Source organism: Lutra lutra, chromosome 2, assembly GCF_902655055.1.
Source record: "Lutra lutra chromosome 2, mLutLut1.2, whole genome shotgun sequence".
Lineage (NCBI taxonomy): Eukaryota > Metazoa > Chordata > Mammalia > Carnivora > Mustelidae > Lutra > Lutra lutra.
Window position 1 is genome coordinate 208,801,730 of NC_062279.1, and position 12,449 is coordinate 208,814,178.

General features: G+C 48.5%; 1 protein-coding gene across 1 annotated transcript in view; it reads right to left on the reverse strand.

Moving 5' to 3' along the window:
• Positions 1-2,570: 2,570 nt before the first annotated feature.
• RASGEF1B (RasGEF domain family member 1B) overlaps positions 2,571-12,449 on the reverse strand; it is a 37,934-nt gene continuing 28,055 nt past the window's right edge. Inside the window, exons 11-14 of the mRNA XM_047719666.1 lie at positions 9,251-9,346; positions 8,773-8,896; positions 7,332-7,404; positions 2,571-4,582 (exon numbers count right to left, since the gene is read on the reverse strand). Coding sequence (XP_047575622.1) covers positions 4,558-4,582; positions 7,332-7,404; positions 8,773-8,896; positions 9,251-9,346 — 318 coding nt within the window. The 3' untranslated portion in view covers positions 2,571-4,557. The remainder of the gene's footprint in view (positions 4,583-7,331; positions 7,405-8,772; positions 8,897-9,250; positions 9,347-12,449) is intronic.

Here is a 12,449-nt window from a genome sequence, read left to right on the forward strand (position 1 = left end):
TAGCTCAGGAATGGTCATTCCACAGCAGTTAGTCTGGACCCATTGCTCACAGAGGAGGACCCTGAGGTTCAAAGAGGAAGGGAGACGTCCCCAAAGTCCCACAGATCTCTGCACGGTCAGGTTTAGCAGTTGACCTCATGAAATGTGCATCGGGCTCTCTGCTCAGCGGAGGGCCTGCCTCCTCCTCTCTCTCTCTGCCTGCCTCTCTGCCTACTTGTGACCTCTGTCTGTCAAATAAATAAATAGTCTTTAAAAAAGTTAAAAAAAATAAAAATTTTAAAAAGATGGGTTTCTTGTTATGATTATTGGTACTAATAAACAGAGGGGGATGTTAGCAGACCCAGCTAAGAGTCATCCTAATGAAAACCAACCTCAGTGCCTTGGATCTCCCTTGTTGGTCTCTGGGCACCAATGAGTGGAACAGAATTACTTAAATTTCTACTTATTTCCGAAATCCAAATGTCTTAGAGGTGCGGTTGGGATTTAATCAACCCAAACAAAGCAAACACCTGTGAGTCTGGAATAACCAGGGTGGTGACAGGCTCGCTCCTGCGTCCAGCGCACTTCTGGGCGCACCTGAAGTCACACCACTCACCTGCCTGTGTGAGATTTCATAATTGCTTTGCAAAAAATTTAACAACGCCCGCGGTCCTTCAGCTCCGTGTTTCAGCCAGGTTGACGGTACACTGTGCCGACCTTCCTTTCCCACAGCAGTCCGTCTAGAGAAGGATGATTTCGTGCTAACTCTCATTTTCTCCAAGCAGCACAGGCGGAGAGAGGGAAAGAATGCAAACGGTGTTTCATTCGGTCCCTTCAAGAAGTACATCATTTTCTTCTTGATTCTAAGAAATATCGTTTCCCTTCCCCCTCTTTAATTCCCTAAATTATGACCTATAAAACCGGTGCCTAGAAACCCAAAAATGTTGGCTAATGCATTCATTTAAAAAAAAAAAAGTATATATACATCCTTTAGGAGGAGTTGAGTTTTCATATAGAATTAGGGCAGTGATCTTTTTGGCATGAAGCAAACCTTATTTGCTAGTTTTGGACATTAGGCCCCTGACCTGTTGGGTTCGGATGCACAAACCTCAAACCCCAACATGTCTTTTCTCAGCTTTTAGGGGAGCCAGTGGTCTTGATTACGTGAAACAGACAACTGAGGGGAAGATCCGATCATTCAAATCCAGAAAAATACTGTGGCTTGACTTCTCCAGGAAGTTTTCATTTTCTACTGAAACTCTCGAAGTCCAAATCTGGCAAACATCTTTCCTTTTCAAATGTCTTCAGGGTCGAGTGTGCAGCTCTTGATCTCGGGGTTGAAAGTCGAGCCGCACGGTGGGTGTAGAGATGACTCAGAAATAAAATCTTAAAAGAAAAAATGTCTCAAGGGAGAAGCTGACGGAGCTGCCATCAGAATATCTTTGAGTTTTTTATGTTTAGTTACTAGTTTCCAGGTAACTCACGTTTCCCCCCAGGCAACAAATCTAGGAATTCCTTTGAACCCTAAGCTCCAAAGGAAAATTACCCGCCGTTGTGCACCCTCAGTGAGGATGGTAAGACACCTTTGGGAAAGAGGCAGGCACTGTCTTGAGACAGGTCACAGGGTCAACAGAATGTCCCCCAGCAGCAGGTAGAAGATGTTAATAATCCACAAGTCAACATTCCTGTAGGGTTTAGCTACGGGGCCCCCACGGGCCCCCACGGTAGGCTGTGGTTTCTGGAGATCCTAAGGGCAGGAGGGCTGTAGGCGGCGTTGAGAGAAAGGGAAGCACAGAAAGCTGCTGCTGGCAGGAAAGCACCAGGCGGCTGAGGCACTGGGTGTCGGAGCCAGGAGCCAGTCGTGGGGGACAGGTGAAGCCGAAAACCTCCCACAGTGAGGGAAAGAGGACGGTGCTTGGTGAGATGAAAGGCCGCTCCTGGGGAGCTCAAGCCCATGGGCAAACACCAGGGACACGTCCTTGGAAAAAGGTTCATTCTTCTCTCCCTCCCCACCCCAGGTTGCTCTGAGGCTCCCCCAGGCCTCAGGGCAGAGTCTGCTGCGGAATGTGTGGTGCGTGCGGACAGGCGACCTCCCGAGTCTGAACCTATGAGTGACAGGGCCGGGGCCACCCTCGCTGAGTTTCCGGAGGCCGCGGCCCAGCCACACCCGTGGGACTGGAGCTTGCTGGGGGTCCGAGCCCACGGCACGGAGAGAAGAGCTGGTGATCGCCACCGAGCCGTCACCTACACGCCTGAAGCCTGGTTTCTCTAGATGTTAAGACAACAGGCTGCGTGTGACGATGGCAACTTTCCACAAAAACTCAGCATCCCATGTTTTAAGCCAATTCCCCTTCAGTAAAATATTTCTAGCAGCCACATGTGTGCACCTCATGCCCCACGAGAGACCTCACGCCGTCTGGGCAAACTCACCGATGGGACGCGCGGGAGGACGGCGGGGGACCAGGGGCCGGTGGGCAAACGCTCCGGGCAGGGCCGGCCGGGGCGGGGAGACTCCAGGGCAGAAAGCGGCCCCAAGACGGTGCGCGACCGGAGGAGCGTGGCTGCGTTACTGAAATGTAAATTTCATAGGATTTTCACAAATGGGAAAATTTTATTCTGTTTTTTCCAGCCGTTGTTAGCTCGCGGCAGGTTGGGCCAGCAGCCCGCATGGGCTGCCCTGAGTGGGGACGGTCGCGAGAAAACACCGCCCCCGCCCCGCAGCAAGGAAAGGGGCACAGAGCTCGGGGAGAGGCGTTCCCCAGGGAAAGCCCGGTATGGCCGGGCGTCTGCCTCCTCTCAGCAGGTTCCAGGACTGGTGCATTAGCAACCTCTGCGCCCTACCCCAGACCTACAGAACCCAAAGCTGCTCCCCAGCGAGATCCCTGGGCTGACAAGTCCGAAAGGTCCTATGGAAGCTGGAGAAGGCTTGGCAGCGCGGGTCAAAGCCCGGCCTCTGGAATCCAAAGGCCTCCTTCCAATCTCCAGGCCTCTTAATAGCCACGTGGCCTTGGACAGATTATTGTTATTATTATTATTAATACGCCCATTCCCACACCTAAAAAGGGGGGATGGTGATCCACACTAAGCACTCGCGGCACCTGGCCAATGCTCGTTATTCAACCCTGCTCCGACCCCTTTCTAGAAGATAAATGTCTACACACTTACTCTGGCAGGCCCCTTCCTCCAGGGCAGACACACTCACGCCGGTCACTGAGCTGAATTGCTCTGACAGCCCCCTCCCTCGGCCCCCCACGACCCCATCCATAAAAGAAGAGAGAGACGCCACAGCTCCTGGCCAGGAGTGTAAAATATATTGATGGTTGTAAAAGGACAACTTAGCGACATTTTCGGTCTGCGGAGAAGGCGTGCAGCACACACACATGCTCTGTTTTGGGAAACCATGTCATTAAGTTCTCAAATACGTCTCTGTTTTTGAACATGATGTTTTGTTTTCTTCATTAGCAGTTTACTACTCTACAGTTTCTCCTAGAGTAAATACACAGGATGGCTGTTTGCAGAGCAACGACAGGCTTATTGAGATGTTTAACAAAGTGAACTACTTCACAATTAGATCGACCTTTGAGTTAACAGCAAGATGTTTTCCGTTTGTTTTCCTTAACTGCCACAGTGGAGGGGAGGCACGGGTTCACATGTTTAGTCACCAACAGACTCCCAAACATAATGACAAATAAGAGTCTGTTCAAAAAAATTAAGTTGTAATTAGGCCATGGGTTTTTTCCAAGACTCTTAAAGTCAGATAATTTAGATTTACAAGAGGGAAAAAATAGGCATAATGGAAAACTAAGTAACAAAACAACTACTGAAAAATACATCTGTAGAACACAGTGGTCAGTTGTAAACAGCTCAGAAGGGCAGAGAAAACAAACGGTCCTTCTAGAACACAAGCAGTCTGACGACAAAGTCTGCTGCTTTTTCCCTAGTGGCTATTTTCCTACCATAGTGTTGAGCTTCATTATATTAAATAACTTATATGGGTAAAAAGGAGTTTGCTAACCAGCAGCCCACTCAAAGTTGCAGGAAGAGGGAGGAGAGGAATTGGAAACGCAGCACACACTAAGGGGAACCGAAGTCCGAGTCCGCGCTGAACCAGTCTTACCCCTCCGGGCAATGCCGTGGAGCTCAAGTCCGGATCCACAGGGAAGGTTTTCTCCCCTCCCTCCTCTCCCTTTTTCACTTAAGTTAAAGAAACATGGGCTTCCTAAGAGCCAGCCCTCAGCTGGGCAAGTCCCATTAGCAGCAAATGTTCAAGCAAATAAAAAAAACACAAACACACACAGAACAAAGCTCCGTCCAGGTGCAGAGCTGTGATTCACATGGAAATTCCAGAAGATGAATCACGGGCCGCGCCGGTCGGTAGAGGATTCTTTCTCAAGCATCTTCCGTGAACATCTCCATCTCCCAGGGTCCGAGTCATCCGTCGGCCGTGGGACGTTCGTCCCCCTCTGCCCAGAGCCGGCCTGCTTGTGGGGACTACGGGACACTGCAGAACTGAGTGTGGGAGACGCAGCCCGCGGCGGTCTGCGAGACTCCGCGGCGGCCACGGTCAGCGCCTGCTCCTCAAACTCTGCCTAAGAGGCTGGACCTGAAGAACAAAGATGACAGTGAGAGACCAGACGCGGCGGCAGATTTGGGTCAGGGTTACAGTGTCCCACCCGGTACCGGTTCTACCTCTCCTAGGCGCCGAGTTCAATTACGCAGAGTTAGAAAGAGGAAGAAACGTTCACGTCTGCACTGGTAGGATCACAGGTGGCCTTACTCGGTAAAGAGAAGCATCTGCACATTCCAGTGCCCATGGAGGGCATTTAAACAGCCAGGGACAAGACAGGTGTCTACCCCCAGGGGGATGTTTGTCATCGCCACTGCTGAGCCTCAGTGAACGGCGCCGGCACCAGCAGGGAAAGCGTCTATGGGGAGTCACCTGATTGCCTTCTACGTTAGAGTGATACAAGTTTCACGTAGGTACTATCAGCCTAGAACAATTAGCCTTTGTATCCACTTAACATGCAGCTTTGCAAACGATCACGGCCTATTTTCCTTGTCCTCTTGGTGGCTGCTACAATGTGGCCAACACCTGCCACAACCCGACGTCCTTCCCCGGCATGGCAGGAGCGCGGGCCCAGCGCCGCAGCAGGCATGGAAGACCCCGTGCTTGCCCTCGAGGGGCTTACATTGTCATCGGGGTAAGAAGTAGGGCACTAAAAATCGCCTGTCGGCTTGGAAGCGGGGAAGTCTGCCTTGTTCTCCATCGGAGGAGATACGGATCAGAGAGGGGAGGCAGTGCAGTGGGGCTTGAGATGACCCAGGATGTAGAAAGGGCGCAGTGAAAGTCTGTTCTTCAAGGCTCCTTAAAAACAACTCCCATGTAGAAACTAGTGTGTTGTACGAAGAACACATTTCTCCTGTGTCTGTCTACATACTTCCCCGCACACTGTTCTCTTTGGGCTGGGGTGGCCCCTCGGAGAACGCTTACCAGAAGTGTCACTGCTGAGCACGTTTGAGCAGCGCACAACTGCGGGCAGCCTCATGGATTTGTCCCTGAATTTAAGCCTGTACAGGGCACCCTCTTTTTCACTTCCTATTTCTAAATTATCCACTAACCTCTCTGTTCATATTTCAACCAATCGAACGTTAACCGTTACTGTATATTGTGTGTCCGGTACGTGTAGATATGGGAAGAGGTTGTGTAACTCGGTCTTTGGTTTTCACTGTCAACGCTCTGACTTTATGAGCCCTTCCAACTAACCACGAACCACAAGGAATACGGCATAAAGAATAACAATCAGAAAAGCCTGGAAAAGATGCGTGTGGGAGGCTCGGACTATTTAACGTGTCTGGACCTCACAGGGAACGCCGACGCCAGGTATCATGTAAGTGCGGCCACTTTCCCGGCTTACCAGTGCTTACAAATCTACAGAAGTCACAAGAGCTAAGCCCTACTCAGGGGCCATAACAACTTCAAACTCTTAAAAAAAAAAAAATAGAAAAGGAAGTAAAAAGAAGAAGAAACATGGAAGGCAGAGAACAAGGAGTCAGTCATTCCTAAAGTTCTCACCCAGCACTGAGGAGTGCCCCAAATATCCGTGAACCCAACAGAGTAATAGGAAACTTTAATATAAATATGTCACTGGCAGGCCCCCAATTTGTGACAGTCCACCTGCGCACCAGCCCCGCAAGCCTGCTACATTCCCCTGATGCTACATATCGGCCGCACCTTCTTCTCGTTTGTATCTGGAATAAAAGAAACCAATCGCTCACCCATCACCTTGACATGCTCTAAGGATAACGATTCCACTGTCTCCGGACCTCATCCCTCATTTGCATCCAAATGAAATCAGAGAAAACCCAATATAACTGAGACACCCTGGTTCATGACATGTGGCCCAGGATCAAGTGTGATAAAGACTCCCAAACGACTCTGAGAAGAAGAGAAACGTGCTTGTCCGCCTGGTACTACAAAGCACATGTTCCCAGAGTCTCTTAGCAGAAATACAAATAGAGCAATTTTGACTATGGGATTACTGTATCCTGGGCTACTTTACTTATTAAAATATCTCAAATGGTTAAAATATACATTAACCTATTACCTATCCTGGTTTTTTGGAAAACGCATTTACTAGAAAATGCCAGTAGATTAACACAATTCTTTAATTTGAACAGCTTCTGGATCATGTTTAAAGTCCCAATTTCTGGGGTGCCTGCCTGGCAGGCTCAGTCGGTTGAGTGTCCGACCGGATTTCTGCTCAGGTCATGATGTCAGCGTCCTGAGATCAAGCCCTGCATCAGGCTCCGTGCTCTGCTCGGGATTCTATCTCTCCTTCTCCCTCTACCCCTCCCCACCGCTCAAACAAGCACATCTTCAAAAGATAAAGTCCCAACTTCCTCCTTCTCTCAAACCAAAATGGGGACCAAAATGCAGTCGCCAAGAGAGTGACACACTCAGACTGACTGAACCAACTGGTACTTGGGTCTCTTTCATCGCAGGTCAAATAAAATTTTAGTGTTCGGACTCTTCAGAAACAGAGTCTGAACTTGTTATCTCTTAGATGAAAGGAACGAGTCGGTTCTCTTTCTACCATCCACACTGTGTGGTAAATAACGAGAAAGAAGGAGAGTAGAGTCACCGCACACGAGACAGCATAAACAAGTGAAAGGCAATAAAACTGAATGAGGGCAATGAGGATTTTCAGCCGCGAAGATTCAGGTGACAAGAGAAAAGGAGCAGAGAGGACTGGAACACACAGGAGGGACGTCCTACAGAAAGCATGTGGCTTTCCTCCAGTAAGTCCCATGCGGCCCGTCGAGCTGCACAGCAATGAGAAGCACAGACTCACCGTAAGGACTTCCATCGGTCCTTCTCTATGTGATTTTCAGGTCCTTCACTCTCGTAGGAAGCCAGGTAGAGCGCTACAATCAACCAAAGTAAGAGCGCGTGAACGCTGAGGCCTTCTCCTGCGCACACCCCCGCCAACCACCCTGTTCACCAGCTGAACCCGGAAGCAAGACTCTTTAGCATGTCATCTACGACTGGGAAGCACCCTGGTTTCAGTGAGAACACAGAATATCACTTGGCCTGACTGACCATCTCAACAAAATCCAAGGGGCCGGGGCGTCTGGGTGGCTCAGTTGGTTAAGTGACTGCCTTCAGCTCGGGTCATGATCCTGGAGTCCTGGGATGGAGTCCCACATTGGGCTCCCTGCTTAGCAGGGAGTCTGCTTCTCCCTCTGACCTCTCCCCTCTCATGCTCTCTCTCTCTCTCTCTCAAATAAATAAAATCTTTAAAAAACACTAAAAAAAAAAAAGCCAACCCAAGGGGCTCTGGGCCAAAAAGGCACTTAATTAACTGAAGTTTATGAGGGGAAACAGCTTCCAAATGCAAACCACACGATGCTATCACAGGCTCACATTCACGTTCTTTATGGGGGTGGAGGTCCTCTCCTGCTAGCCTTGATTTTTTAAAAAGCCTTTCTTAGCTAAAGAGCCAGATTTTCCAGGCCACTTTTTCATTCTTGTAATATTTTTTTCTTTAGTTTTAAATCAAAAAGAATCTCACTCAAAGGTTTAAAAGCTCGGTATTAATCCCACGTGTAGAGGTTATGAACGATCAAGTCCCCTCTAGGATGGGTAACGTTAGTGCGAAACGCACATCAGTCATGATCACAAACACCACCGATTTGCGACGAGAAATTACTAACACACTGATTTCCAAGATACTAGAATATAAAAGATCGAAAGAATAAATCCCTAAGTCTTTTATAAACTTTATCTCTCTTCTCATCATTTTTTTTCAGTATAGACAATCGCTGTTTCTGCCTAAAATTCCTTAACATCTTAACAGGTCAAGATTCCCACTAGTTCTCCAAATAGCAGCAGGTAGTGACTGTTTTTGCTTGTTTTTCAAATCACTTTTAATACCAATGTGCCACACACAGAACACCTTTTTTCTCCAGTGAAGCAAGTCTCAAACAAGGTGGGGAAAAACGTCCTTCAAAGGACTGTCCCCGTGTGTCCCCAAAGCTCGTCCGTGCTAGGATTACAGAGAATGTTTAAACACAGAAACAATCTGTTTGTGGGGGAACAGCGAGTGCCTGGCCCATACTCTAGGGGCACAGCGCGTGGTCCCTGTGCAACAGAAAACTCTTCAGGCGGATGAGCTCAGAAGACAGGCCTCGTGTTCGTGCCGGACCAGACCGAGGCCTGCTGCACCCGCGCTGCGCCCCACGGCAGGCTGCGGGGATGTGGGGACGGGCGGCTCCGCCCACAAGGCCACTCACCGTCCTCGCTGAAGACCGGCACCGTGAGCAGATACTGCAGGATCTTCCGGTCCCTCTCGAACGGACACTCCGCCTGTTTCCACGTCATGAACTCGCTCACTTGTTTGGCTAGTTCCCAAAATTTCTAAGAAAAAAAAGAGTTGAAAAGCGGTCACGAAAGTCACCAGCATTCCACGGACGTTCCCTCCCCGCTGGCTTCGAACCAACTGAACTTCATGATTTTCTTAATCATATAACCGAGCTCTAGGTACCTGTGTGGAACAGGTGAACATCTACACACAACCTCCGGATAATTATTAATAACAACCCTGCAGCTAATCTATTCTGCTCGGTCCTCAGGAGCGGCATTTCCTCACAAAACAACAGACAGAGGGCAAACTTGGTTCTAGAACTTCAGAAGCGGCTCAGGCAGCCTGGCCGGGAGGGAGTGTGCCGGGGCCGACCCTCCCTGCACTCGGACCCCGCGGCCTCCCCTTACCTCGAAGTTGACATGGCCATTTGGAAGGCGGTTGGCACAGCCCTCATTGAGGAAGTAAATATCTTTGATTAAAAGACTGAAGAATGGTATCACGATCTAGAGGAAAGAAAAGATTTGGGTTTGCTCGGGCAAATAGGTATTCAGTCTCTCATGGAACAGTACAAGGGTTCCTGACGGTCATTAGCGACTCACATAAGAGGCAACAAGGAAGTAAGACACAGTGTTTCACTGGCCGCCCACGACAGCACTTTCCTCCCTTGCGTAATTGTGCTGAAGCTGCAAATGCTAATAACAGCCAAACCCCAACAGAGACAACGGGCATTAGGGGGTGGAGGCCTACGGAGCCTTTGCAGTCCTCCCCACTGCCATATCACAAATGTAAAAGTTCTAGTTAGAATCAAGGGAAGAGCTACAAGAACTCTGGCTTCTTGTTTAGCAATCCCTTAGGTCGAGCAAAATACTAACAGAACCTGTCACTGCAGGTATCTTCAGATTTTAAGACGTGTGATCCACTGCCCCACTAGAAATCCGTCCTGCTGTATCCTTTAGACTTACATGTCTTAGACGAATCTCTTTTGAGATGAACATTTTACTCTTGAAGACATCGCTCAAGATAACATGAGAGCTCAGGGTTTGAGGTCATGGTTGCAGCGAACTTGCTATTGGGTAAACCTGGCCTCCGGCAGAGAACAAGCAGACACCTGTTCTCGGGGGAAATCACCTGGGCAGAACCTTGCACAACATGTTGTGAGATGTGTCCAAGCGCGGAGGAATATAAACGTGTCTGTTAGAATTAATGGCTGTTTGAAAAGCAGTAAACCTCCAGTAAGACGTTCCTGCCTCGGGTCTTTGATTTGATGAGGCGGTATTTAATTAACCTAAAACAATCATCTCTAAGAAACTATCTTAAATCCTGTGAAGTCCATAACGAACAAAGAACAAAGCTCAGATACCGTAACTTCCACTTTTCTCAAGTGCCAACAAGCTTTTGCAGATTCTAAGTGTGCTACAGCGTGCACAACACTCCAGACACAAGCCGTGGGCCCTGTTGTTCACCGAAGAGCAGGTGTTTGAAGTTCCCCTAAGCCTGTGACTCACGGCGCACATCCACCCCAGAGGAATGGGATCCCTGGAAAACAGGCATTTGGGCTCACACACAAAAATATGAGGTATCACTTTTCACTTCTAGAGGTAAATTCAGATGTCTCCCCAAGTCATTTAAAAAAAAAGTAAGCCTTGGTTATTTTTTTATTTCATTGGTCGCTGGAACAGCCAAAGTGAATCTGTGGTTTTGACAGTGTCTTTGAGTCACTTGTAATCATTGCTATGGTCTGTAGAAGCCTCTCAGTCCAGATGCCCTCATCCCCTTCCCCTTCCAAGATCACCGGTTAATCCTCTGTTATTTGAGGACTAAACGGCCCTCGTAACAATGAAAAGGCGCGCCCCGGACCTCGCTTCGTTGAAAGGCCACCTCTGACGGGGAAGCCTGGGTTTCGGACCCCGCTGGGCCTCGGCTTCCCGCGGCCCCACGGTTTACCAGCAGCGCGAGCTGGGAGTCTACACACAGCAGCCTGCAGCCCGGCCCAGGCCCTCCCCGTGCTGCCAGGGACCACGCATTTAACATTTTTAAATGGCTGGAAAAATATCAAAACAGTATTTCATGAGCATGAAAATGACAGGAATTTCAACTTCCAGTGGCCCGACAGCCTTACTGGAAATGAGCCACACTCACTCACGCACCTATGTGTCGTCTGTGTCCACTTCTACGCCTGTGCGTCACAGCAGAGTAGCTACACGGCCCACAGAGCCCAAAATACTTGTGACCTGGCCCTGGATGCGAGAAGTCTGCCGACCCCTGATGCAAGCTTAACATACTAAGAAACCTAGTTTCCTCACCTTAAAATGGGAACAACAGTAACCACCTCACTGACTTGTGGTGAGGATTAAATAACACAGGTCTGACCTGAGGTAAGCTCTCCTGAAAGCCAATGGGGCCCATAGAAAGGGGAAAATATGACTGATGCACCTTTATGATAACAAGGATGTATCAACACAGGACAATGAAGACTCAGTCATAATCAAGATGTGGTACATAGTATAAGAGTTTTAAGCAAGAATTTTCTTTATTCTCAGTGCTGGGCTGTGAGAGTCACGTGGTGTTGAGCGTTCTGTCTCACACAGATATCGTACACTTCTCAGAACCCCTTGTCATGTGCCTCCAGAAGAGGCACAGGGCTACTACACCTTACGGAATATTCACACTCACGGTGCCTCCAAGATGATCCTATATATACAGAGAGAGACAGACTTCACGTAGAAGAGAGAGCATCTGGTATCTGTCTGACTTATTTAACTCAGCATAATGTCCTTGAGGTTCATTTATGTTAGAAACGGCAAGATTTCATTCTTTTTCATGGCTGAGTACTACTCCGTTGTGTGTAGCGATCACAACCTCTTTATCCATTCACCCACCGATGGATCCTCAGGTTGTTTTCATATCGTGGCTATTGTAAACAATGCTGCAATAGACACAGGGTGCTGAGATCTTCTTGTTTTCTTTGGATAAATGTCAAACGTGGAACTGCTGGGTTGAGCCCTAACTAACAGCTTGCATTACTCTTCCAAGAACACAGAAATGTAAGTCATCTCCCTTCACTGCTCTGTTCCTTACACCCATACGCCTTCAGCTTCTAATTTACTCATGGACAGTTCTCTTCGTATCTGCAGCCCCTACAACAAACCTAACATAATAAAAATCAGGAGATTATAAGGGCTTTGGCTTCCCAGGCTCTAAGGTAGATACATGGGTTGCCAATAGGAGGGAGCAAAAGCTCTGGTTTCTGGGAGGTTTTTGGAGGTCCTGCCAATGATGCCTTTAGTGGGAGAACTTCTCAAGTAATAATGTTTTCTAATTCACTTTCAAAACATTCTCTTTTTTTTTTCGATTTTATTTGTTTAAGTAATCTCTGCCCGCAATGTGGGGTGCAAACCCACGACCCCGAGATCGAGAGCCCTATGCACGCTTCAGCAACTGAACCAGCCAGGCACCCTCTATCAAAATATTCTTAATTCAGAGACTTAGCAAATATGCTTTAGAGACACAATCGATTTCATGCCTAGAAATGCATGCTGTTGAGCGGGAACTAGTTCCCACAAACACGGAGAGAACGGTAAAAGGATTTAAAACCATGTAATCGTA